At 42.3% G+C, this 27696-nt stretch overlaps 2 protein-coding genes across 2 annotated transcripts in view; one reads left to right on the top strand and one right to left on the bottom strand.

The window, feature by feature from the left end:
- ACACA (acetyl-CoA carboxylase alpha) overlaps window positions 1-547 on the bottom strand; it is a 146114-nt gene extending 145567 nt beyond the window's left edge. Inside the window, exon 1 of the mRNA XM_075771715.1 lies at window positions 434-547. The gene's annotated coding sequence lies outside the window, so the exon portion shown is untranslated. The remainder of the gene's footprint in view (window positions 1-433) is intronic.
- Window positions 247-26798, top strand: TADA2A (transcriptional adaptor 2A). Its single transcript, XM_075771724.1, has 16 exons — window positions 247-339; window positions 1681-1929; window positions 2735-2841; window positions 3944-4003; window positions 4651-4742; window positions 6201-6358; window positions 7796-7884; window positions 8668-8740; window positions 15049-15112; window positions 17093-17136; window positions 17671-17781; window positions 19127-19198; window positions 19823-19955; window positions 20673-20716; window positions 23326-23399; window positions 25246-26798. Exons 2-16 carry the CDS (start codon window positions 1905-1907, stop codon window positions 25429-25431), a joined length of 1332 nt encoding a protein of 443 aa, XP_075627839.1. The 5' UTR covers window positions 247-339; window positions 1681-1904; the 3' UTR covers window positions 25432-26798.
- Window positions 26799-27696: the final 898 nt, after the last annotated feature.

Here is a 27696-nt window from a genome sequence, read left to right as displayed (position 1 = left end):
CCTCAGGGCCTCTTCCCTGCGCACCGCGCCCGCCATGGACAGACACACAGCGGGGCCAGCTGCGGGCGGACGGCAGCTGGAGACACCCTGCAGCCCACGCAGAGCTTCTGGCACTCGGCAGCTCTCCCCGGCCGCGGCGCCGGCGCTGCCCCGTGGGGTCCCCACGCACTCGCGGCCTCACGGCGAGGACGGGCGGCCACGGCTGGACCCGCTGAGGGGCGGGGCGGGCCGGGCGGCGCTCGCGGAGCCCGCGCGGGGGCGCGCACGCACTGGCGCACGCGCACGGCGGGGGCGCGAAAGGCTGTTGGCGCGCGGGGCCTACCCACCGCCCGGCGTGAGGTGAGAGGCGGCGGGGGGCGCGGCCGACGCGCAGCCCCGGCCCGTGAGGGGCTGAGGGGTTGGGGGGAGGGGGGGGGGGGAAACGGGACCGTACCATAGCGGGGAGGAGCCGATCCGGGGCGGGGGAAGCGGGAAGGGCGGCGTCCGGGCAACCGGCGGGGGGGAGGGAAAAGAGCGGGCTGCCGGGAGCGCGCGCTTCCCACGGCCGCCCCACGGGCTGCGCTTGCGCCTGCCGGGGGCGGGGTCTCGCTGGGGGCGGGGCCGGGCGGGGCGGAGGGCGCCCCCTGGCGGTGATGGGGAGAAGGGTCCGCCAGGGCTGGACGGGGCCTGGGGTGTGTGAGGTGTGTGAGGTGAGTGAGGTGTGTGAGGTGTGTGAGGTGTGGGGTTTGGGAAGTGGGGAGTGGGGTGTGGGGTTTGGGAAGTGGGGAGTGGGGCATGGGGTGGGGGGAGTGGGGCGGGGGGTGTGAGGTGTGGGGTGTGGAGTTTGGGATGGTGGGACGTGGGGGAGTGGGGTGTGGGGAGTGGGATATGGGGAGTGGGATGTGGGGCAGTGCACGGGGCTGTTGCAGGAATGGCCTGTGCCGCTGTGCTTGGTGCTGGCACTGCTCCGGCGGGTTAGTGGTGCACAGGTTCAGGCAGCTGCATAGATGGGGGTAGAGTGGTTTGCAATTCAGAGAGTGAGGAGGCGGCTGTGTGGTGTCACTTATGGCCATGGGGTAAAACATCCAGCCTGGAAGTTGCTCTTGGTTGTCTGAGAATCCAAGCAGAGGTGCAGGGGTGTGTAGCCAGGGTTGAAGCAGCTGCCATCTGCGTGGAACGGTCGCACAGCTTCAGTGGCGTCACTGGACCCAGGACCATGCCTCTTCACGTGGTGCGTGGAGGAAAAAGTCCAGAAAGAGAAACATGAATTTCAATAAGTGAGAAGCCTGAGCCATTCCCAGCAAAGACACCTTGTAAAAGTGAGACGTGCTAGAGATCCCACAATGGAAAGCAACTCAGTTCCCTGATGGCGGACAGCAGTGTAGAACCTCACTGTACAGGTGCTGGTGAATCAGGCCTGTTCATAGGAGCTGCCACACAGTCAATGCTGAAAATGTAGTTGGCATCAGCATGGTGGATTCTTGCACTGCTGTATCCATGTCACCTCTAACCTGCCCGTTCTCTTCCTGGTGCTTCCTGGAGGTGCAAAACACTTTGTTGCACAACAACTGTTCGTAACTCTCTGCTCAGCACATACATTCCCACTGAAAGCCTCAGTTCAGGATTCATTTATATCCCCATCACTTTACACGTCTTCTGCTGTATCACAACGCTCTGCATTTGGTTTCTTCTCATACGCAGAAAACACTCTCAGCCATGTCAGATGGTCCCTGTTAGGAAGACTGCTGACAGCCCTGTGGTGTCCAGACCGCTCTGGGAGGATCTCATCTGCGAGGGCTACATGAGAGACCTCTCGGGGACAGAATACCATTTTGGACATCCTGGTTGGGGCAAGGCTTACACTAAGGGCTTTTAGGCAAGACAAGTTTTACTCAGAGGAGCAAGAACACCGCTGAGGGAGAGGAATGGAGCGCCTGGCCTCCTTCAGTAGTAAGTACCATAAGATGACATTTGGAGAGTGTTTGACATTGTTTAAAGACATTAGCAGCCATCTGGGGGAGAGAGACAGAAAACTAGCAATATTTGGTCCACAGGGTCACTTCTTTGATCAAATTCTCAAGAGCATGAGTACATGAATGATTCAGTGGGAATTTGAGTCTTTTTTTCCTATCTACTTTTTATAGTTAGGCTAGTTCAAATGCATTTTCTTGGAAAAAACCTGGCTTATAACTTGACAATCTGTTTATTTTGACTACTTTGCAATGAACAAAATAAGAACAACTTGCAGAGCAGTGTTTCATTCCTTGTTCAGCAATCTGAGCAGAGTCTGAGGTTTGGACAAGCTACAGAACAATTTTATTGATGCCTTTGCAACCACAGCAATATGTTTTACGAGTCAGGCTTCAGGTAGATGGATGGGAGACTGCAGCTGTCTGTGCAGTATTCTTTGCAAATCAGGTCTTGCTCGGGTTTAGTCTTCAATGCAAAAAGATCAGTACGGGCACTGGATCGAATCAGCCAGCTAGCGCATCTCCTGGCATCGCTGCTGAGTTGTACCAGGAGGCTGCTACAGAGAAGATTTTCCTTTGACTCTGTTGCACAAGTTTAGATTTAGCCCTCAGTGTATCAGGTCTAGCTGAATAAGGAACTTTTAACGGATATTTGGAGAAGATGCAGTAGGAAAGAGGTTACATACCATTGAGTTCACTTAAAATTACTGGGCATAAGTGAATTTAGGTGATTACAAAACCAGTGCCTTGTTTGTGTTGCATGAGATTTACTTTTGGCTTCACAGATGACCCTTTTGATAAGCCTCCATGCCGCGGTTGCTCTTCGTACCTCACGGAGCCCTACGTTAAGTGTGCTGAGTGTGGGCCTCCTCCCTTCCTCCTGTGTTTGCAGGTGAGTGCAAGGATAAAGCATAGGCATTAATTTCTTTGAGAAAATCATCAAAGGCCTGTCCGGTGCCAAGCTTTCCATAAACACATTAATAACTGGTCTCTGTAAACTTGTATCAACACACTTATTTGCTCAGGAACAGGGAAATGACAAAGAAAATGTTGGAGACTGAAGAACTGAGGCATGAGCAGCTGAAGGAGATCTTTGTGAAGGCAGCCAAAGCTACCTAAAGGCATGCAGTCAGCCTGACTGTGTAACGGAGCATGCCGCTGCATGTCTAGAGAGGCATCGTTTCTGTCGGGTTTTATGGCATGGAAAAGAAAAGCCATCAAGAAACACCCTGTCCCCACACATTTTTTTCCTCTCCCAACTGGAAAAGGAAATTTGGGGAAAATTTGCAATATTGACAATAATTGTTTGTGACCAGATACAGTTCTTTAAAAATTATGTGTGTGATCTGATAACCACAGAAAGTACTGCTAGTTTTAATTATTAAATAAATAAGTTTGCATCATTTATGATTTAAAATGGCAATAACCTCTGAAACTGAAAAAGGAGCCTAGCATTGTGCTCAGATACATACAAAATACACAAAACCATATTTTGTATATTGGATATATTTTTGTTCATTTACCTGTACTTAAAAAACCAGAAATTTAACTGTTTAAAATAGCTGCAAACCATGCTGGTGCTTTTTAAACGGAGAGCCAAGATTAAAGAGAAACTGTGTTTTCAATACTTACAAAATGCTCTGCGGTCTCTTCCTGAAACGATCCACTTTAAAACATACCACCAAGCTTCTTCCACTTGCCTAACTTTGCCATAAATACTTAACAAAAAAGTATGTTGATTCACAGGAGTTATGTCTTGGTGCAAAAGACAAGTAAGATACAAAGACGAATTTAACACAATTTTAACATAGATTTTTCTACCGTTTTGTGTTTTTTCTAAAATGAAATCAGAAAAATTGAATATGTTTTTCAGTGTATCAGGTGATCAGTTTTGGATACCCAGTGGTCAGAGAATAGAAGGAAAAATGGACCAGTTAAAATGTTTTCAGGGCAGAAGTAAGAGACTAATGTAATGCTAATCTTTTGTTCTACAGTGTTTCACACGAGGATTTGAATACAAGAAACATCAAAGTGATCACACTTATGAGATAATGGTAAATATTCCTTTCAGAAAACACCTACTCAATCTTGAGCTTTCATAACTTCCCATGAGTTAGGCCCTTGCTTACTAATATTACATTGAAAAATTAGGTGATACAATTCTTTGATTCCGAGGTTTAGAACTATTTAAAAAAGAAAAAGCCTTCCTTGAGAGCAAAGAAAAATATCCACCTGGAACATAATGGAAGAGTGGAAACATTTAAAGCTACATTTTTTTATTGTGCCTAGATAGCACAATGCATCTCACTAGACTTCCAATTCTTTAACCAAGTGAATCAACTTCTATATCTCTATTCCTGTTTTTTCTTCCCCAAAATTAATCATTTTAAAAGTCTTCAGTAATTTTTATTGTGTTTCATAACATGACACCGTATGACATTGTTGAATTATAGCTGGTAGATACAAGATGTAACAGTATATTCAGAAGATCTGTAGTGACAAACTAGTTTTTACTGTAGTTGATGACCCAATGGCCTAAATAATTCAACGATTATTTGATCAGGTTTCATGGGACACAGTAAAAGTTTAAAGCTGCCAGTATAATATACTGTGTTGCCCTGTAATTTAGAACTCCTTTGCTCTTCATGTGGTGGATTATTACAGAGGATCACAGCAGTTTGATTTGCTTTTTCTTCTCTAGACTTCCGATTTCCCTGTCTTGGATCCTAACTGGACAGCTCAAGAGGAAATGGCACTCCTAGAAGCAGTGATGGACTGTGGATTTGGAAACTGGTGAGAATTTAGTGGTTCAGCCAACTTCAGTGACTGATAGGTGGTTTTTCATTTCACTGGACCTTTACTGTTGAATACATCAGTGCACACTGAATGTTCAATGACTTATTGTGAGTGGGACACTAATGTAGCAGCTAAAGTAGAAGACTGGGGTAGCAGATTCTGTTTTCAAATCTGCTGTTAGCTATACAAGGAAATAGTTAAAGGTTTCTTGTGAGATGCAGAGCACCTCCAGTGAAGTACACAGTTCCCTCAGTTCGCATTAAAGTCTCTAGGTTTTGAAGGAACTCAACTGTTGCATAAGATTCTCTATCCCTCAGTGTAGTCCGATGTAAAAACCAACTACAGAATTTCTTATCTTGTGCTGTTTTGGTTTGCTTACAGTTGACTAGCTAGCTATTGTTATTTTTGGAGGTTTCCGGTTTCTCTGTCATATTTAGGATAGAGCACTGGAAATATTTAATATTTTTACATTATGTTCTGTTAAGTTAATTTCTGTAGTTGCTACAGGATTTTTGTGCATTTGTAAATAAAGGAGATCTGTAATCGTGAGTTATCTCTCTTCTCCTTAATGAAAAAATAACTGTATTAGAAGCATAGAACTCCAGACTTCACTGAAACAGAACTGTGAGTTCTTATGTGTACATCGCTGTCATAATTAAGACTGGAAACAGGTTGCAGTTATGTTCTGCAAGAATGCTGCCTAGTACACTTTGCCCTACTTAGCAATACAAGTAATCTCAACTTTCTCCTTAAACACTTGACTTTTTTCAGCCTTTACCAAACAAAGGAAAAACTAACTTTTCTTCCTGGAATTTCTTGCATCCAGTTTTTAGTTTAACAGAAATTAAAATGATTGCTGCTGGTGGATTTTTTTTAAGTCCTCAATTTACACAGCAATTTTATTAAGACAATACTTCATGTTTCTAGTTAACCACTTTTCCAACAAAGTTTGGCAAAGATTTCTAGAATGTATTTTGTACAACCATTTCGGTGTTTAAAAAAAAGCCTATTTAACATTGCTACACAAAAGGGGAAACCACGATCCAGTTAAAATTGCAAGAGAAACTTGAGAAGCAGAATGCAATTCTGGACTAAGAATTTACCATTACCTGGAGTTAGTAAAGTGTATAAAAAGCTCTCAAATAACAAATACTAAATTTTCAAACATATAAAAGATTTGGTACATTCCATCAGCGAGAGAGTTTCTCATGTAAACACAGTGAATTGTATTGCTCATGACCACTGAAAAAGTGCTCCCTAGCACTGTCTCAAACGTGTAGGTATTCGCTTAGTGTTAGTACACAAAATGTGAATTCAGCCATCATCACAGATCAGTTCTCTGCACACAATGCAATCAACCTCTCATCCAAAACTATCTTTCCCCACTAGAGAAAGAAAAAAACCCTCAACATTTCTGTGTTCTTCATATTAAGCTTCCCCCTCTCCCCGCTTCAGGCAGGACGTAGCCAACCAGATGTGTACAAAATCCAAGGAGGAGTGTGAGAAACATTATATGAAACACTTTATCAACAACCCCTTGTTTGCATCTACATTACTGAACCTGAAGCAGGCAGAGGAGGCACAGCACAACGAAACAGCCATTCCTTTCCACCGTGAGTATCCCCTGCCCACTAGCACACACGGGGACCTTCTGCGCAAGGTCTCTGCTCTGCCAAAACTGGAATGAGCAGCCTTTGGAGAAAGGCGTGCACCACACGCGCAGTTTGCTTTCATTCCCAAAAAGAGAGCTTGTTCTGATGGCTAACTTGAATAATTGTAGTAGTAGGGTTTTCTTCACACTGTATTAAATCATTGGTGTATCAAATAGATGAGATGGCCGGTTCAGTGGGCAAAGGGAGGGAACAGAGTGGTCTGGTAAAGGCATCAGGTTCTGAAAACCAGAAGTTCCTGCACAGCCAGTGGTCACTCGCAGACATCACCATAGCAAAAGCCTACATGTGTGTATTCATTTAAAGGACACACTACCTCAAAGCTACTTCACATGTGGCACGATATAACAGCACGTCCTTCATGGTAAATACTACTGCAAGTTCCCACCCTGACACTGGGGTGGTTACTGTTTGTGTCCAGACTCTGCGTTAACTGAGAAGGGTTTCTACCTCTAAAACATTGCATCTGATTATCCACTGTGTAGCAGGCCTAACTGCTGATGGGATTTGTCATAAACTCACTCTCTTTAAACTATGCTGATTTCACACCTCTCTCTTTAAAAGTGCCTTTTAAAAAGTATATGCTAAATGTCAGCAATTTAACAAATTTTCAATTTTCCTTAAATTTAACATCTTCAGAATTCCCCCAGTTTCACAGATGTTCCATTTAAAGCTCCCCAAAATAGCTGGGTACAAAGATTGCTTGGTATCTGGCGGTTTAAATTTCACAATAAAGTGGTTAGAGCTAAAGCAGTAGGAACTGGACAATTTTGGTTCTGTCCCTGGCTGTCATTGATTTTTTTATGTGACCTGAGCCAAGACAAATTCTCTGTGCCTCAGGTTTCTTTATCTGTAGCATGAGACTTATAATGCTTAGCTCCTTCACAAGTGTGTTGTGAGCCTCAGTCCATTATTGTCTGTAAAACACTGAGCTCCTCAGTTGGGAAGCACTGTAAAAATTCAGAGTTGTATAGCTTTAATTGCAGCTCTCTATAAATGGCACCCAGAAGATGGCAGATTTAACACCCCTGTTGCTATTAACTAAAAGAACCTGCACGCTGACACCAAGAGATCTGCAGAGGTTTACCAGAGGGATGCTGAGTTCTGAAATGTAGAGTTTACATTTTATAACCCATTTATTACCTTGAATCTCTGTGTTTGACTTTTGAGAATACTATGAAGATCTCAGATTACTGCATTTTTCTCCAAATGAACTTGGTCTTTTTCTGAATATAACACCAAATAAAAGCCCAATCAGGGTGGTTTTATTCAACCAATTATTCCCACTTTTCCTGCAAAAGAAACACCTATTTACAGATTGGTTTGTGCTAAAAAAGGCCCCAAGCCCTACACAACAACTAAAACCCTTTATTTTTTCAGCTGCTGATGATCCCCCACGGCCTACTTTTGATTCCTTGCTCTCCAGGGACATGGCTGGGTATATGCCAGCCAGAGCTGACTTTGTTGAGGTAAGACCCTCTCCCGTTATTTTAAATTTGCTGCTGAATGCAAGAACAGCAAATGCACACTTGTTTGCCCCTGCCTTTAGATCCTTATTCTTCCTATAGAAAGCATTAAAAGAGAGGAGAGGACAGAGTGATTAATCCAAGGATTTAATTACAGAGGTGGCGCTGCAGGCTGTGAAGCTGCTAGCAGGCTATCTGTGAGTCACTGCCTCTGTGTAGGGGCTGTAAGGCATGCTGCTACCACCAGATGTCCAGTGAGGAATGGCTCTTACGTAAGCGGACTAGATATTGTGAATTGGATGCTTAGCAAAAGGGGTCAGCTTCAGCATGCTTCCCTCTCATTTGCCTTAGATAAGCACATATGAGCCTGATCCAAAGATCACTTGAAGGACCTGCATTGTTTTCAGTGGTTTTAGCTGCTGGCCCAGGGCCCCAGTTCCTGTTGCAAAACAAGCTCCTGTACATGAAGTGATGAATTCAGCCGTATAGGGGCTTGTTGGTTTTGTACGTTTGAGCAGAATTCCCCCAGCAGTGTGGGACTCATGGAGATTACCTGATTAATTCCCATTATCCTATCACAGCATCCTGTTCCAGTTACAGCCATGGGGGTACATATTACACATTCCCTGGTTAAAGCTCCCCTGTGATGTACATTGCTCAAGGATGGAACCTTGTACAACTGTGTATGAGTAAATATCTCTGTTTTCAGTACTTCTATGTGTACTGAAACTTGATACCGATTTTTTAGTGCTAGTTATTGACAATTTATTAATCACCTCTGAACAGGAGTTTGACAACTATGCTGAATGGGATTTGAGAGATATTGATTTTGTAGAAGATGATTCAGACATTTTGCATGGTAAGTCCCATATTTTCCTACACTGTCTGAAAACAATGTTTCAGAGTGCCTGCACAACATTTCATTGGGTCTGTTTTTCTCTACACACTTTTTAAAAAGTAAACATACATTTTTAATGATCTCACTTCTGTGCACTGGGGTTTAAACACTGGCATTTCTATGGTCCTCACTTTCAAAGCTCTTTTAAAAGCTCTTAATCAACTTACATATAGAATAACGCACTTCACTCACTACTGAAATGTAGCCAGTCGTCAAGTAGAACATGACTGAAATCACATAGTCTCCACCAGTAGTAAGCATCTCTTTAGGAAAGACACAAATGATATTTTATCCAGTATAAACTGTATAGGAAGGTTAGCTAGGTAGAAGCAAATTATCTGAGCTAGCAGTTTGTCTGGAAACAGGTGGCAGCACATCAGTGTTTGAATAAGCAGACCTACAGGCCTGTTAAAAAACAGAGACATCAATGCCTTGATGTTACTTCCCCTCCCCTGCTGAAAGATAGTCTTTTCACCTACATAATGTTTGTGAGCATCATAGCAAGGCACAGCTTTTGTTCTGATTCAGAAAAAGGAACACTTTCTTCTCTTTGCTAATACCCCTTTCCCCTGCTATATCTAGTTTGTTAAAAGATCTGTCACTTATTCTAACCTGCGTTAGTTTAGGAAATCTGATATCAGAATAGGTGGGTACAGGCAGCAAGGAGGTATGTAGTTGAAGACTATACACAACACATTGAAACTGTTCTGCTTTTGGAGTTGTGTGGTCTTTCATGCGTTAAACATGCACATTGAGTTATAGCTGTGTTAGCTGTACGTGACAACTTTTTTCTTGTGAAGGGGATGGTTGTTGTATTACTGCTACTGAGTTTCTGTGGACATTGCTGTCTTAATAATATCAAATAACAGGAATTATTAAAATGAAGTTTTAATCCATAGAAAAGAAAAGGTCATATGTTTCCCCACATTTATAAGTACATACGGTGTTTAAAAGTACTGTGTTCATGCTTCAGAATTCTCCCATCTACATCAGGCAGTTCTAAGCTAAAGCCTTAGCATCCTTTGGAGACAGACAAGTCCTTTTATGTACAGTCTTTCCCAACTTAAGAAACCAGTTTGAAATTTAGCAGTGTACACAGAGTTTTAAGGAATGCAAACTCCCTTGGCTCACAAAAGGTTATGAGAATCATGTCAGTCTCCCTTCCCTTTTAACATTTATTGAAAGAGGGACTGGCTTATGGACATGTCACTTATTCCTTATGCCATCTCTCTGCTGTTTCTTTTTATTACTAATAAAAGATGTATTTTCTTGCTTCCATGTCCTATACTGATTCCTGGTAAACTGAAAATGCAAAATAATCTCCTAGTTCTGTTCTTTAGTTGACAGCTTAATATTCATTCAAGCTGCTTTACGAGCACTGCCTTCCATACCCCTCACATGCCTTCCACTGCGCAGTTCAGCCATTTAAGGTATCTCCTACCAGCCTCCTGTTTAAGTTGTCAGTCTGAATGCAAAATTCAGCTTTACTCATCTCTTCAGAACATCATAAAGCTATGCAGGGCCAGACCCTTTGGTCCAGCTAGCTCAGTGGGGTACTAAACCCATAGCAAATGCACAGGAGAAGAATATAAGAAAAGGCAAATATAAGCTGATACTTTTTTCTGGCATATCTTCCATGTCTCCTGCAGTGGTTAGATAAGTTTAGAGACTTCTTGAGACATAGGTTGTGTTCAGACCATTTTGACCAAAGGACCTGCCCTCCATGAACTTAGCTAACTACTGTTAGAACTATATATATTTGTACTTTTGCCCCCATAACATCCTGTAGCAGTGAGTTCCACAATTGAGTTAGGAGTTTTACAATTTAATTATGTGTTGTGTAAAAAAATACTTCCTTCTGTCTGTCAAATCTTTTGCCTGATAATTTCATTGGATGTTCTCTAGTCCATTCTTCAGTTGTCTTCAGTATTTAGTATAGGATGTCAGGCATTTGCCCTCTGAAAACTGTTTGCAAGAGGTTATGGAGCGTGACCAACTACATTTTCAATCTCTTAGCTCAGGAACTCTGGCAGCTTCCTTCCCACAGCTGTCCTAGATCTGCCCACATGAGAGAGAATGCCTCTAAAAAATGAAGTCCCAGGGTCTCACCAGCTGTTTTTCTTTTACATGAGACATCTTGGGGAGAGAAGGAATTATTTTCTAAAAGAAATTTTGGAATTCAATCTTTCCATTCTCCAAGCTAATAGAGAAAAGGAAGGAGCCACATCCTCCCTGTCCTGCAGTTTTAAAGGTCTCAGATGCTGACTTTGCTTGATTGCTTGAAAATATTTTGCAACCTAATTGTAGGATTGCACACTGTAGAAAATGGCTTAACATTTGGATCTGAAAGCAGGGACAGGCATTTGGCTGATCTGAGAAACCTCTGTACTTTCTAGTTAGCAGGCAGAGAGGTTGTAGGCAGCCCTGGCAGCCCAGGTTCTTGAAATCCCTCCCAAGGGTGCCTGTCCCACTACTTCCAGGCAGCGGCTCTAACGTGCCTCCCTACCCCAGCCCTGCCCGCTGGCAAACTTCTTGTGCTAGATCTTACAGAAACGTCCTTGAAAAGCAGCCCTGTGGCTGTCTTCCGCACCTGCTCGAGACACATTTTTGCTGGCCAAACAGCAAACTTTTTTTTTTTTTTTAAAAAGGTAAAGATGTAAAACAGGGTTTTAACACGTTTTATAGCCCAGAGAAACCCAAATGGGGTCTTGCAGCATAGATTAAGTATTGGGTTTGTTTAAAAAATCCTCAGTTTGTTTTCCTGCCATACATTAAACCTTACTAGGTTCAAGATTAATTTTTGAAAACTACTTTTATCTTCCATTTTCTGCAAGTTACTCAAGCTAGACCCTGAGAACACACCAACGAGAAGAATTTCTATGGTCTATCTCCCTTTCTTTTGTTTCACAAGTCACAGGTCAGTGCTGCAGTGTCTAGGTTGCACATTACACAGGAATATTTGATGCTGTCATTGGAACGGAATTCCCCCTCTTCCCTTTCCTCCACATCGCTCTGCTTTTCTTGAAATTTTGTAAAAATCATTTTATAAAAAATTCTAGATCTAAGCTACTTGACCTGTGTTTCCTGATATCATTGCATTTTCCCTGTTGTATTTTCCTGTGCCACTCTAAACAAGTTCTCAGTATTTTCCCAAGAAAGAATGCAATTGAATACAAGGTGGAAAGACTCCCAGGCAGCTTTTTATGGGGAACACAGAAACCTGTACTGACTCACCAGTTGCTCCCACCACACAGGAGGTCACAGGCACTGTTTAGGCACTTCTTGATGTTACTGAGATGGTAGAAATTGTATGAAATCTCTCATATTTCAATTCACTTACCGAACTGTTAACTTTTATTCAGTACTGGCAAATATAATAACTGGATGCAAATATGTATTGCAGTTAAACAAAAACATGGACAGATCAAAAGAAACAACTAGTTACAAATCTAATTCAGCCCAGAGTGCTTGAATATTTCATGAATTACAAGTTTTCATCAGACTGAATTGTAGCATTAGTAATTTATATTTTTCCAGGCTTTTTCTCCCCTTTACTTCTTGTGTAAATGATTTTTACTTCTAACACTGGAAAGTAATTGCTGAAACTGCAAGTTAGAAGTGAGTGGAAATAGACTGCAACTCTGGATGTACAGTAGTGAAATTTCATTTTATAAGATACAAGGCAGTCAGTGTCCTTCTGAATATTACATGATGATTATTCTTTTGGGGAAGTTCCTGACATGCTCTGAAGGCAGATAACTCTGTTTTCCTAGGGTCCTGCTTTCCTCCAGGGAGGCTGAATTTGGATTGTAGCTATTAAGTTTGTACCAAGCAAGGCGCACACTGGCTACACGGCCTGTTTACTTTGATTAGTTTGTATTCTTCCCATTATTTGGGTCTTGCATGCCAAACAGAGGTTAGCTAGCATGAAACAAAGGTCTTACTCATTAGTGTTCAAAAAAGTTTTTGTAGACCAAATGAGGCTGAAGAGGAATGAAAAGCAAAGAAACTGTTTTGGACACACTCTTGAGAAACCAAAATATTTTGATTTTTTGGAATAGAGAAAGGAGCCTTGAATTTCTGCCTATCACTGGATCCTTCAAAGCTGCTCTCACCATCTCAAAGACCCTTATCATTTCCCAAAATGGACACTTAGAACGCAGTGTCAGCTTGGATTATCTTAAGTTACCAGTACAAACAACTGCCGCCTCAGTATAATCCATGGGGAAAAGCACAGGCAAATCATTTTCATTCGTACAGCATCTCTTTTCTCATTTCAATGCAGCGTGTAACGGTATAGTGGTCTCGATTATTCATGCATTCCAGATCTTGTAATCGGCTGTTCCTGTGTGAATATATCTATTAAAACCAAAGCCCCTCCAAAAGTGCATGTGGCAACAAATACTAATTTTTCTGTAAGCAGAAGCTCTGGGTTTTTTCCTTCTTTTATTCTCTTGAATGTTCCTTCCCCTCCCTAGTTGATCATAATTTCTTTCAGAATATTGTGCACTCAGGTGAAAGCATCAAAATGCAATGGTTATAGGTGCATAATTACTTGTGATATTTATAGAGGTTCTCCCATGCAATTTCTGCATGTACTCATTAAGTTCTGCCCACACAAACCCCAGAAAATAACACGTTAGCTTAGCTTGCAGAGGGTTTAAAAATATAAAAATATTTTCCATAAATTGGCACCAGTTACAGCACTTAGTAATGTATTTCATTCATGTTTAACTTACAGCATTTCCCAATTTCTTGTCCTCACATTTAAGCAAGAAGGAGAATTTGATACTTGGGCTTGTTCTTAAATTAGGAAACTTAAAACACCTCTTTGTGAAAATATATGATGATTCTTGAACACTCTGGTTTTGCAAGAAATTTGCAAAAAGAAGAATATTGTACCATTCCTCCTATCTTCATACGTAATCTTTTGCTCCTAGATTAACTTCACATCAGTTTTGTATCAATTGAAGATTCTTTTGCTAATACAGGATCAGCAAGTGTAACTCAAAACTGTTGGCTCCTGCGCTAATAAGCACAGCCTTGGGCTTTAGCTGTTCCTGTTTGTAAGAAATTTTATTACCCAGAGGTCTGCACAGATGAATTGCCTAGAGGCTAGGGGCTTCCTGGTGTTTACATATACATATTTTAAAATAGACACATAACCACACTTCTTAATTACATTATTAATTATTTATCGGATAGTGCAATCAATAACCTGCCTGTATCAGTTTTGCTGTTTTCTTGTAATTACAGAGAGAGGAGAGGATTCTGGATTCTGTCACACTTGGGCCACCCCTGTTTACACTGCACAGTGGTCTGATAGGGGATGTGCTCTTGCTTAGTTTCAAAGAGCTGCATGTTGTCTCTACAGACTGCAAAACCACTGTCAAGCATCTTCCTTCTGAGAGCATATTGAAATGATTAATGTAAAGGAAAAGAAGCCAACCAAGAAATCAGCCAACTCTATGCTTAATTGATGACCTAGAATTTTTGCATTATTTAACAAAATGAGGGAAGGTGATAGGTGTCTCCTTATGTTTTCTTTCAAGAATTTACGAAAAAAGATCATTAACCTAATGGTTACAGGAACAAAAAGCTGAAGGATCTCTGAGTGGATCAGCCAGACTGCAGACAGATTTGATTTTGAAAAGGATATGATTTCTAATGAGCATGGCTTTGTCCTGTGCTTCTTCACATTGTTGTGAACTATTCTCTTTGTTCTCCTGGCAGACAGATAAGTTTAGAAGTTAACAAGCTGAAATCTTGTAGATGTTTTCAAGAACTGCAGCAAAGGCTACTTTGAATCGTCACAGTTCAGAACTGTGTCTTTCTGTTTTTTGGAGTTCCTTTTCTGTGCAAAGAACCCTTTGTCCAAAGATGATACCTCAGGTCCTTAAATCTGATAAATTTGCTTTTCAGGAGAAGGAATACTTAATAAGTGCATGTATGAAGGAACAAATAAGTGCTAATAGTAAAACAGTCCAAGAAGGAAAAGAGTTCTCAAGATCTACCCAGGTCCATATGTACAGGCAGTAATGTATTTGGAAGGAGTAAGCAAAAGAAAGCCTCTACAGGTAGCATGTATAGTCTGCAGAAGGTTAGCCTCTGGTGAGTTTATGCCCCTGTAAAATTGTGGAGGGATTTTTTAAAACAGCAAAGTAGAGCGACCATTTCAGCCTACCACGAACATACAGGCTTGAACATTAGCCTAATACAGTGATTAGTTCTGTATTCTGAAATTATTTTTTATTATTATTATTTTGCAGCTCTGAAGATTGCAGTTGTAGATATCTATCACTCCAGGTTAAAGGAAAGACAAAGACGAAAAAAGTGAGTTTTCAAGCAATGACTGTATTCCTTTGCTTCATTACCATGTTTTGGTCCCCAGTGTTGTCCTAATACTAAACGTAATTGATCTCCTGTAGCACCCTTCCAGATTATTCCCAAGCATGGACACCTTCTGCTACGAGATTTTCAGGACAGGCCTCATCTGGGATGTGTGGTTCTCCTTCTGGGCACAGATTAAGATCAGGCACGTGGCTTTAGCAACAGCACCAGCCCAGAAAACACAAATGAACAGACCCTTATACTTATTTGTACACAATGTTGACAAAGGACCTCTACACACCATAACTCTCCTTTAAAGTCTCAAAACAAGTCCTTAATTGTGAAAAGCCTATTTTCCAGTCCTTTTTAGTGCATGAAAGTCACGTATGCGGTGTTGTTCACATTACTATCCCAAATCCAGTTATACATAAATAACTAAGCTTCTAGCACACCTTATGAGATCACGTAGCCATTTTGCAGAATGAGAAACTGAAATACTGTCTGGGAAACCGGTCACAGACCCAGGGCTAGGAACCAGAAAAAAGGGAACAAAAAGAAAAGAGATTTGCCTCTATGTAAAGCTGATGGACTGCACGTAATTAATTTTCTACTTTAGGGAAGAAAAAAAAAAAAAGCCACCAGTCTGTGACTAATTGCTAGACCCCCACTTCCTCCACAGAAATGTTTGCATCATTATTTTTAATTCTTAGTGGTCCATAAGTTAGTTTTCCGCATTTGTGTAATGAAGATAACTATATTGCTGACGTGAGTTTGAATAATTTATTCAATTCATTTGACAGCTTTTTAGAATGACTCAATCTATTCATTAAATTCAGTTTTATTATAACTTTCAAATACTTTGTTCAATATTTAAAATTATATCTTGCTGTATTACTCCCTGCTGGAAGAATTAGTAATTTGGAGTAAGACTCCTCTATTCCTTGTCCTCATAATACAGCATAGCTCTGCTGGATGACAGGTAAGAGTTGGTATCTATTGACCTGGTTCTTTATAATGCATAAATAAAAAATATTTATGTGGTATAATTGCCACTATGATAAATCATGTCATACTGAAAGAAAGTGTCATCAGGCTCAGTTACATAACTCAAATTGGTGTTGGTTTTTGTAAAGTTTCTACAGCAGGATGGGACAAAAATCTGGAAGATGACATAAAAATGCTGATCTCACTCTCAGAAAGTCTTCTCTCCATGGGACAGGAATATTCTTTTATTCATGCTAAAGAAAATGTAATGGATTTTATAGAGCAAATTCCAACTTGACCTTGATGAGCCCAACTTTGTAGTATCTTATCATTTGCAAAAGTCGGGTGTTTATTGCATCACTACATAGCAATGGCCACATGACATTTGCTGAAACCTGTGACAAACATGTGTGTCATGCACTTGTAAATATCTTACCTGCCTTTTTACACCGCTCATTTCCCTGATCCTTTCAGGAACATTTCAAACTTAGGAGTTACCTAAATCATCTTCCTCTTTTTAAAATCTGTCATGGAAAACTTCCTTCATCCTGCTCCCAGTGGTGAAATTTAAAGTCCACCTCTCACCCTTGCTCTAGTAGAAGGATGTTTCTCTCTCTCTGAAGCTGGAAATCATGCTTCATCAGACATTCCTTTACCTCCAGTTTTGGAAGGACAAGTTATAAGACACTGTAGACATGAAATGTGTGCCTAAAGAAGCAATTTCAAACCTTTAAAGCAATTGTAGCTCCCTTTGTGCTTAGTGCTGTCAGAGTTGGACTAATGCACGCCCCTGTCCCAAATTTACCATGATTAAAGCCGTGCTGCATCACTACATCATGTTTCTCAGCTAGCCAGGTCAAGGGTTATGGAAATTTCATACGTGTTTAGTTTTAGACCCCTCTGATGGTCTGCATCAAAGTTTCTTCTGAAGCCTTTGTATTTATGGGGTAATACAGGAGTTAATGCCTTTTATTAATACCATTTTGCTCTCAATTACAGAATTATAAGAGATCATGGCCTTATCAACCTCAGAAAATTTCAAAGTGAGTATCAGATGTAACTGCTTAACTTTAAAGTGGCCTCTACTTGGGAAGCAAAACTTTGCATGGTCACTGTTTCCAGTGCACCAGCTTAGTTTATTCATACTGGACCACATTCAGATGGTCTGAATTCCAGCAGCTTTCCTGCCGACTGTTTCCAACTGGCTGGCTCTAGCTACTCCCAGCTCAGTGTTGTAGTTATTGCCTTGGAATTGCTCTTCAGAAGCATTTCAGTCTCCACCGAGTAGGGAGAGGGGTGAAGGTGAAATCTAGGCCTTTTAAGTGCATCTCACTATTCTAAGAAATGATCAAACAACATTTAAATATCATCCTTTATGCTTTTAGAATTGTAAGGACTGTATAATTTTGTTGCTTTTTACTCAGCAATTTGTATTTGAGACACCAAAATTGCCAGGAAGTGAACCAAATATGGATCTTTGAGCAGTTCACAGGGGCTGATAGTCACTTCAGGTTCCACTGAATTTATTTTCTTCTCACAGTAGGAGTGATAAGGTTATCACTTTCCCCCCCCTCTAGTTTTGGAAAGGCGATATCCAAAGGAGGTTCAAGACCTTTATGAAACAATGCGACGATTTGCACGAATTCTTGGACCAGTAGAGCATGATAAGTTCATTGAAAGCCATGCGCGTAAGTATTTTGAGGATTTTAGCATGTATGTTCTTCAATAGGCATAATGAGGGGTTGCACCACCTACAATCTTTCTTAAATGTATACCTCTCCTGGAGGGCAGGAGGTTGTTTTTCTCCTCATCCGCCATCTAACTACCTCAGAAAAACAAATACATTTGTGGTTTGATACATTAAATGAGCAGCAAGTGGTTTTTTTCCCACTAAACTGTGTCTGAGTTCTTTGTTTGATTTCTCAGTCGACTGAACATTCTGGTCATGTGTTAGAAGTAGTATTTTCTGATTAAAAGACTGCTGTTCGTTTACTGGGAGTCTGTATCACTGAAAGAACAAAATCCCTAAAATTTATGTCTGTATTGAGAGATTGGGAGTCAGCAGCGAATTGTGAATTCTTTGAAAGATACATGTTAAACTATTATATGTGTACATAATTATATAGTGCAGCTGTCATTATGTCCCTTACCTTAAAGGGAGAGGCATTGTTCCATCACCGAATCATCTCGAGTCTTTATGCATAATCATAGCATGCATTTAGTCAAATTCCAGTACGAGTCATTACATCCTGCTTAATTCTGTGACTTAAACTGGGAAAATTGTTGCTCATTAGAAAGAACAAAGCATTTAAATAGTTGCGACTGTATTTTCAGGACACCCTATGTGAAATACCAAAAGTATGAACCTACAAAATCATGAGTCCCACATATGAGTGCTAGTCCTGGAACCTAGTTTCGTTGTTGTAGTGACAGCGAAGTCCTCAAGTTAACCTGACAGTCAAGTACAGGTATTATATGCATCTCCTGAGTAGTATGAGTAAACAAATTCGAGACAAGCAAACTTGCTCACTGTAAAACTAAGCAAGCCTGGAAGCCAGCTGATAAAAGCTATAGGCAGTAAATATCTCTGAGCAAAAGAAACATGGGTATTTAATCTTACTGACTGCAGAGAAAGAGTCGTCTGCAAGGAAAAATTTTGGAAGGTCCAGTTATGAAAATCGTAGTTCAAACACAGTATTAGATGCTATGAGGAGCCTGGATGGAGTAGTTTTTCAAAACTATTGAAATGCCTTCCAGAAGTCCTTCATTATTGTTATTTGCCTTGTCCAGGGTATGGCAAAGGAACTGTCAAAGCATGAAGATAAAATAACTGTGATCAAGGAGTGTTAGGACACAGCGAGTTTGAGATCTGACACAGACTTGTGCAGAGGTTAACCCTGTCTGTGGTGCACTTCATAACTGAACTGTATAGACACATAAGAAATTGCAACGTAGCCCACAGTTCACTGCCACCCCCACTGACCCGCATTTATTTTCTGGATTTCCCTTCTGCTTACCGTTGGGGTAAAACAGTGGAGTTTGAGCTGCGAAGGGAAATAAAGCGACTACAAGAATACAGAGCAGCAGGAATCACCAATTTCTGTAGTAAGTACCTGATGCATTATCCAGCCCATTCCCATTCATCAAGGTGAGGAAGGATGATTTTACAACATTTAGGATGTGCTGAATAAAAAGACACTTATTTTTTAAATGCATTTGCCTAGCTCTTTAACTGAACAAGGCTTTAGCAATAATGCTTCAGTCCAGCTGTGCTTTTTTAAAGCTAGTTTGAGCCACCAGCTTGGAGAACGCACTGTCTAGCAGAGCTCTGCTTTAGTCACCAGTGTGCAAAAGATTCAGAACAAAAATACGTATGTCATGGCACAGTGGTCACCAGTGCTTTATCTCTGGACATTTTCACTGGCTATCAACCAGTGTGATATCTGGAGAGAGGTCCAAGACCTCTACATGAACGAAATGGCCTATTTTATCCTGGAATTGGATCACGGAAACCTTTTTTGTTTGTTTTTGGCCTGAAATTAATGGGGGGGAGGGGTGCAGGGTGGAATTTAATACCCTCTGATGCCAAGTAGTTGTCATGAGGGAGAATAGCAGAGTCTGGGCCAGAGCTAGAGAACAGTTTCTCAGTTATTTCCTAAAGCAGAAAAATAACAGGCTGAAAATTTTGACCAAGGCAGCTGGTGAGAATGTGGTGTCTGTTCGCCATAGGTGCCAGGACATACGATCACCTTAAGAAGACAAGAGATGAGGAACGCCTAAAGCGCACTATGCTCTCCGAAGTCCTGCAGTACATCCAGGACAGCAGTGCCTGCCAGCAGTGGCTCAGCCGACAAGCTGATATGTACGGTTACAGTAAGACTCTGCGTTTTACATACCTATGCTTTAGTCAGAAGGGTGCATCAAACACGTTTTTCTGTCTGGTAACAAATGCATTCCCAATTTATTACAGTTGGAACAGTCTGCAAAATTCAGAAGGACAAGAAACTGTGGGTAACAGCAATAGTGCTTGTTGAAGTGCAGATGAGGGAGGGACTAGTAAGAGCTCAAAATCTCAGTATTTTGTATGTCAGGAACTTAACTGCTGTTAATGAAGTCATGGAGGGAAATGAGGTCTTTATGGATATTAATGAGGGCACAGATGACACTTGAAATGTTTCAGATGATTTTAGATGCGGCAGCATTATTAATGTGTAGCCACCCTGCACAAGCACTTTGATTTAAGGAGCAAGCTGCAATGCAAAGGAAATGCATCCTGTACGCTACGTGGTCTGAGAAGATGATTTGGAATTTCCCAGTCAGTCTCCACTGAATTCTTTATTCAGTGACACCCCTCCCATTCCCCCCCTTTTTTTTTTTTTTAAACTGGTTTCAGACATGGTCTTTAATCTGGGAGTGCTAAATATTTAGAAATCCTGCTGACTTCAGATTACGGCCTGATTTACGCAAGTTGAATTGTATAATTATTAGAAGTTGGGGGAAAAGTAGTTTCTGGGCCAATATATGCAGTTTTTCTTAAAAAAAACCATGAAGGCAATTTGAAAATTTCCTTTCTTTTCAGTGATTCCGGCCTGAGTCCCACGGTACCAGTCCCTTCAAATTCAGGTAACTGTTAGATGATGGTCTGTGATAAAAAGCCAGCCGTACATCAGAAATACCATTCTGACAGCCAGTTGGAGAGTGACTCTCCTGCTTCAGTGCAAAAGCGTCAGTCCTCAAGCCTCATGGTTAAGCACTGCTCAAGTCACCATTGCCTCAATCTGCAACTCATTCCACATGCAAATCCTGTAGGTTTTTTCCTGAATTTCTAGATTTTTCTGGCTACAAATGGAAAACCCGTCCTAAAGCTGTATTAACAAGTCAGGAAAGAAAAAAATTTTCACATGAGAACAAAATTTTATTGTTAAAAGATAAAGCTAATCCAGTTTTTAATGAAACTATATAGCACATACTATAGCAATATGAACCTGACAGAAAGCAGATTTGGAAGGGCACAACCCCCAAAAACAGTCACCTGAGAAGTGGGCAGTGGTTGCAGCATCCAGCACTCCAGAGTGACAGGAATGATATGATACAGGTTGCCTATGCAACTTCACTTTTCCTTTTCTATTGATATGCTTTTATATTCTTTAATTCTGTAATCACAAATTATGGTATTTTCCACTACAAGGACCCCTGCTTCTTTCAGTGCCCAGTAAGGACAGATTCAGGGGTCAGTCAAGGCCCTCGTGAACACGACTTCTATGAAATCCCCTCTCACTTGCTGAAGTCACAGGATGGCATGCAGCGCATGAGGCTAGGATAAAGTTTTACTAAAGGCTGTTAAATGTTGCCAGGGAAAACTGGCTTCTAGCTCTGTCTCTGCATCCAGTTTTTATGTGGATGCTAATCAACCACTTGAACCAAACTTCTCGGAGGTGGACACTGAGTCTATATGTCCTTCCTCATTTCTTCCAAGAGCCCTGGAAATTTGGGTCAGAATACCAAGCAATTAGTCATTGCAGTGTGCACCATGTTTTAAACCTATTTGGTGATAGCTAAGATCTGGTATTTTGGAGCGAAAATAGCATTGTGTATCTCAGGCTGGGCATCCAGAGTCCATGAAATAGGGACAGCATCCCCTCAGCTGAAGGGCTAGTATGAAGAACAAAATTAATTTTCTGCCAAGTATTCAGTGGCCAATGAAGGAGAAGAGCCCAAGAGAACATGAATTGTTTTGCCTATGGAGCTCAGATAGCATGCAGTGTTTACAGCCAGCATCACATGTTGAACAAAACCCAAACAAAATACCATATAGTTGGTGATTAAGCAAATGTCCTGCATACTGAATAAGGCAAGGATACTGCGGAAAAGCTGCCACGTGTCTATATAATTAAAGGCTGCGTCATACTGAATATACAATGGGGCAAATTAACGTTGCTTAACTTCTAGATTTTGAGATCTTGACTTTGCGGCCAGAATATGTTTTCTTTAATGTAGTTTGTGCATGTTATTTGCTAGATCTATAAAAGAGTAAACCCAAATTCTGTCATGTCTCATCATAGCACGCTTGTTTCAGGCTGTAGAAAGAGTAAATAACTTCCTCTACACCTACTAAAGCCTCACTACTCCAGCTTCTTCCTAGTCCTCCAGTTCTCTCTGATCAGGCTCCCCCCACCCAGATCAGGCTCCCATCTGTCTCCTACGGATGCAGAGGGGAAAGAGAGAGAGAGACACCCCAGTGCCAGAGGTAGGACCTGGGCAGGGCAGGGTCTGGAGCAGCGGCCAGCACAGTCCTCGGGGAAACAGACTGTGGATTTTGCAAGATCTCATCACTTTGCCAAATTTGGGAAGTTTGTCCTGGAACAGAGACCTCTCTCTGGCAGTGCCAAATATGCAACCCACAGCACAGGGACAAGAGACTTTCTAAAAATGTAAATAAATAACCCTAGCTTTGTTCTGAGCTCTGGAAATTAAAAAAAAAATATATTATTAGAAAAAAACAACCTGCACGCAGGCAGCCTTTGTGAAAGTTTAGGTTGGACCAGTTGAAGTTCAGCAAAGCTATAAACACTAGTGAAAGTGACAACTATGAGACTACCTTCTGACGGATATTTTTTTCAGTACTGTTTCTCATAACAGACAAAAATAAATCCACAAATTGCATTTGCTTTACAATATCTGGATCATATTTAAAGGCATTTAGAGAAAACTCTGCTTCACGAAGTTGTCAGTAACACCAGAGAAACGGGCTGTTAATCACACCAAGAAACAATCTCGGCATCCTTGCAAGGTACTGGTTTCACACCTGCGGGAGTTGGTCCCGCACACTGTGCACACCCAGGCACGCCCTCCACACAGCACTGACCTCCCTGACCCTGGCTGGAAGAGTCGGCTTAGTCAGGAGGTGCAGCCCAGCTTAACGTGGTCAGCACCAATTTGACAGAAAGCTGTTGTCTTCCAGCCCCTCCTAACAGGCAGTGAGTCAGGGTTAACAGCCTCAGAGCCCTCCTGCAAGTATTCACAGCGCTCAACTACGTCAGCTGCAAAATCATACCTTTTCTCAAATCAGTGCAGTTTTTGTGTTAAGCCCTGAATAACCCTCTCTAGAAACGCTTGGATCACACTGGGTTAACATCACGAGAATTTAATTGCCTCTGTGATAACATGCCCAAGGAACAGCCACCGCCAAACTGCTCGGAGTTCTTCAGTGTTTTCCTTTCTCATCTCTGCAGGTAGACGGAGCGCCCCACCACTGAACCTGACGGGTCTCCCAGGGACAGAGAAACTTAATGAGAAGGAGAAGGAGGTGAGGAAAGGAATGGAAAGATCATCTATATAAAACTTTATCTTCACAGTGCAGGGGTGCTCACACCATCTGTCTTGGGTGCTGTGAATATCATCTCAGTTCTATGCCCTCACTGCTCTTTCCTGCTCACAAAAATCATTCAGGTTTTCCAGTTGGCTGCTTCATTTCAGTTACTGTACTATACGTACAACATAGCTGCAGCAAATTGGCTTGTGTAGCAAAGAAAGGTGGAGAGCACCAAGGTGTTATTATGTGCTATTATAACATCCAGAGTATGACATCCTCTCTTCCTCCGTTGTGAGGCTGGAGTGAGCAGAAGGGTTATTTTTTCTTAACGAACACTGGTTTTAAAACTGGCAGAGGATTTCATCAAGGGCTTTACTGGACAGATCACTGAACCTGAATAGCAGAGCTCTTTCCATGTTAGAGATACCTCACAGCCAAACCTCAACCAGTTATGGTTGCTTTTTCACTGTAACACTAATGTGAACCACGGAAACAATAACAGTATATTCTTTTCACATTTTTTCCATATTTCTGCTTTTCAGTGCATTTACCAAGCTTTTTGTGTGCACATGTGGCAGAGAACGGAATCTGGCTTTGAGCCATGGGTAGTTAGCTTGGCCTGGCATTACAGTTTGCAGTCCCATCGAGAGTGCTCTTGCACAGTCTCCTAAAGCCATCGAGGCACCGGGAGGATCGACTGAGCAGACGGAAATGGGACTGCAACCCACGTGGCAACCCCCAGGAGAAGGAAACAACGCAGCAAGGGGCCTGCCGTGTATCTATGGCTCAATGTCTTCCGCGGCCCAATGTAGGCCTCTCCTCTAACTCAGTGAAAGGCAACACTGCAAAAATACTGAAATAAAGGAGATTTTTTTTTTTTTTAGTAGAAATCATAAGCTGTCCTTAGATTGTCCACGAGGCAGGTGTCAGTGTATGTGAAATGCAGACATATTTCAGAGTTTTCCCTCTGAGGAAGCTGTTTCCCCTTCACTGGAGATGGCAGAATTGAAAATCAGATCACAGATTCACCATGGAACATGGCATTTCTGGTTCCATTCAGCATATAAATAATTGTGACTAGGACATTAGTGTACATGGGGAATCTGATTTCCTCGTCAGCTGAGACATAAAGTCTGAGTTCCTCTGTTCTATCAATGAGGAACAATCATTAAGCATTTCCATATTAAAAGGAGGAGACAGCCGGTAGCTCCATTGGGAGCAATACAGCGCGCCATCTCGAAGGCGGCTGGGATTTGGAAGCTAAGCGGGAGCGTTGCAACCTAACGGCAGAGCACAGGGGCTTTTGGAAGCCATTCCTTTTACCAAACCTTCAAACACGTAATTGCCCTCCCTGCACAGTTTCCATCCTGGACTTGCAGAGGGGGCAGGTGTTGTGGGCATAGCTGCTTTTGTAGAAGGGTATTAAAGACTTAGTCTGCAGGGGATTAATAGACAGATGCCCTCTCTGGCTCCCATCCAGCATGCTGAATTGCTGGTTGCAAGTCTCTTTGGCATGTGTACTTCCCTTGGTTTGTAAAGAACAACGCCCACACAGGACACATAGTTATGCTCCTGCCAGCCCAGAGCTTGCTTTCATCCTCCTAGTTTATTTTTTAGTCAGGAATGTTTTTGAGTGCAGCAGCCAGCGAGCTCCTCCCCTCCCTACCTGTGGATCCAAACAGCTCATAATGCAATTACTGTATGCCTCCCCCATACAAAAAAAAACACATTTAAAGTGTTTTCAGAAAAATATTCACAACGTTACTCCCCCAAAAGGGATCACAGAATGAAAGAGCATGACGAGTGGTAGTGTTTATTAACTTCACCTTTTGTCTTCCAGCTCTGTCAGATGGTGAGGTTGGTCCCTGGAGCCTATTTAGAATATAAAGCTGCTTTAGTGAACGAGTGTAACAAACAAGGAGGCCTGAGACTAGCGCAGGCTAGAGCACTCATCAAGATCGATGTGAACAAAACCAGGAAAATCTATGACTTCCTTATCAGAGAAGGGTACATCACGAAAGCCTGAGGACAGACATCAGCGCTCTGGCTAGAGCAGACGTGGAGAAGCTTTGAAGCCGCTTTGACAGCACTGAAAGATTTTAAGTGTTGAATGAAGGACATTTCCTTTTGTTTAAAATCTTTTAGGGCTTTTTTTTTTTTTTTGTAAAAACAAGTAGGGAGCTTTGTTAAATTGTATGAATACTGACATTTCTTTGTCTGGTTTCCTTTTGACTCTGCTGTTCAACACTGCTGTTGTCAGAATTACGCTGCCACGTAGCACTGGAAAGAATCATATGTCATATAAGCTAATCTTAAATGTGAATGGGCATTCATTTCTAGCACCTCTTGTAACTAAAAAGAGAATCACGGTACTTTTATTCTGACAGCGACACAGAATAAGGACAGAAGAGCAGCACGTAATGAGAGTCATGCTTTGACTTTGTGTGAGTCCAGGGGTATAGAAATGCAGTGCCCTCCCTGCTTGTACTCCTTCCTAAAACAGTGTCAGCTTTCAAAGGAGATAGCGCACGCCCGCGGGTATAAAAATAGAGCTTGCAGTGGTCCAGTCGTTTTAATTTAATTGTGATAAAGGATGGGAAAGGACATTGCAGGGAAGCTCCTCAACAGTTGTTACTTTTATGTGATATTAGCACATACCACAGCATGAGCGCGCTGTACAAACCAATAAGCTTTAACTGCTCACTACTTGATTTGTGATTGTCAAGTTATATATAATCCCTCAGTTTAAGTCCTCGTTGCAAAGGCTGGATGTTACCACCAGAGCCAGCCTTTTGGAGCATAAATAAAGAGACTCTCAGGACCACGACATTCCCTCACAGAAGATAAGCCAAGAGCACGACACTGCCCGGAGCGCGCACTTCAGCCCCTTCTGCCCTCCTCCTCTGGGCTTTTCTGCTCTCAGCTTCCCCCACCAGCGGCGACAAACCCAGCTGACCAACAGAGCAACGATGAGGTGCAACAAGTTACTACACACGCACAACACCCCGTCGCATCCAGTGGTCCATTGTACGACTTCAGCACAAAACTTCGGTATTTGAAAGTGCAACGGGATGATGAAGATGGTTCTTTCCAGGCGCAGCTTGGCGCGCTGTACTAGACAGTAAAGTGCCAAACAGCTTCCATTGCTAACGTGTAACGCTGAAATAACATCCCATAAGTAACCTAAGAGCCAAACCAGGTGGGATGTCGGGTGCTCTCGAGTTTAGGGATCTCATGTGGGAAAGCCTAACTGAGCTATAACTGTACTGGTGCCTATTTAAGGTCTTTAGGTTTGGTTGTGATTTTTTTTCCCCCCCAAGAGTAATTATCCTGTGTACCTGAGGTGCCACTGAATGTTTTGGTTTGTAATAAAATAAAAGTGACTTGAAACAATCTTATCATCTGTGTCCCTGGACTCCAAGTGAGACTGTAAAGGTCGTGCAACTGCCTGTATCTGTATCCATCAGCTCACCGTGAGAGGAGAGAAACGCAACAGTGGCTGCGATCACTAAATTACCTCGTAAATATTACTATTTAAAGAAAAGCAGCAGTAATAAATTATATGTTGAAGATTAAAGCCTGTAGAAATTGAGCCTGAATAGACTGGGAATGCCAAGGGAAGGGACGAACTGTAAATCCTTGGGAATGTTTTTCCCAGTTGTCTTTTAACATTAAACAGCCCAACTACCTTTCCTCTCACCCAGTCTCCAACGCCCCAACTTGTACACAAAAGCAGCCTGCGAGCCAGAGCCGTACCTGCTGCGACCATCCTGAGATCGGCGACATCCCCTCCCGGCACTAAGGAACTTTGGTGACGTTCCTTTGCCCCCGAGGGACCCGAACAGGACTGGGAGCGTGACCTGACACAGAACCACCCAAACCCGAGCCGGTGCCGAGCCCTGTGCTTTGGGCAGCGCTAAATGATTTGGCCATCCGGAAGATGTTTGGGAGAAAAGATGCCTGGAAAGGTGAGAGCTGCGATCGTTTAGCCGGCCAGGAGGGAACCAGAAAAGAGACTTTTCCACGGTAAGCAGGGGAGCACAAGGCAGTGAGGAAGAGAGGCTGGGATGTTTCCCTCGAATAGCATCAAAGTGCACAAACAATGGGATTTCCCCTTTCACAGGGCATCCCCCAAGCGGGGAAGGTAACAGGCTTCCAGCGCGCCTGTGCCAGGGTCAGCACCTCTTTGCCGCTCCTGTTACCTTTACTTGCTGGGCTCTAACACGGCGTACGGCTGTGCTGCAGAAGGCGAGCCAGAAGAGTCGCATCAGGAAAAGGCTGTTGGGTTAAA

The sequence above is a fragment of the Balearica regulorum genome, chromosome 19 (genome assembly GCF_011004875.1).
Source record: "Balearica regulorum gibbericeps isolate bBalReg1 chromosome 19, bBalReg1.pri, whole genome shotgun sequence".
Taxonomy (NCBI): domain Eukaryota; kingdom Metazoa; phylum Chordata; class Aves; order Gruiformes; family Gruidae; genus Balearica; species Balearica regulorum.
The sequence above is the reverse complement of the archived record's forward strand: the minus strand, read 5'-3'. Positions and strand labels throughout refer to the sequence as shown.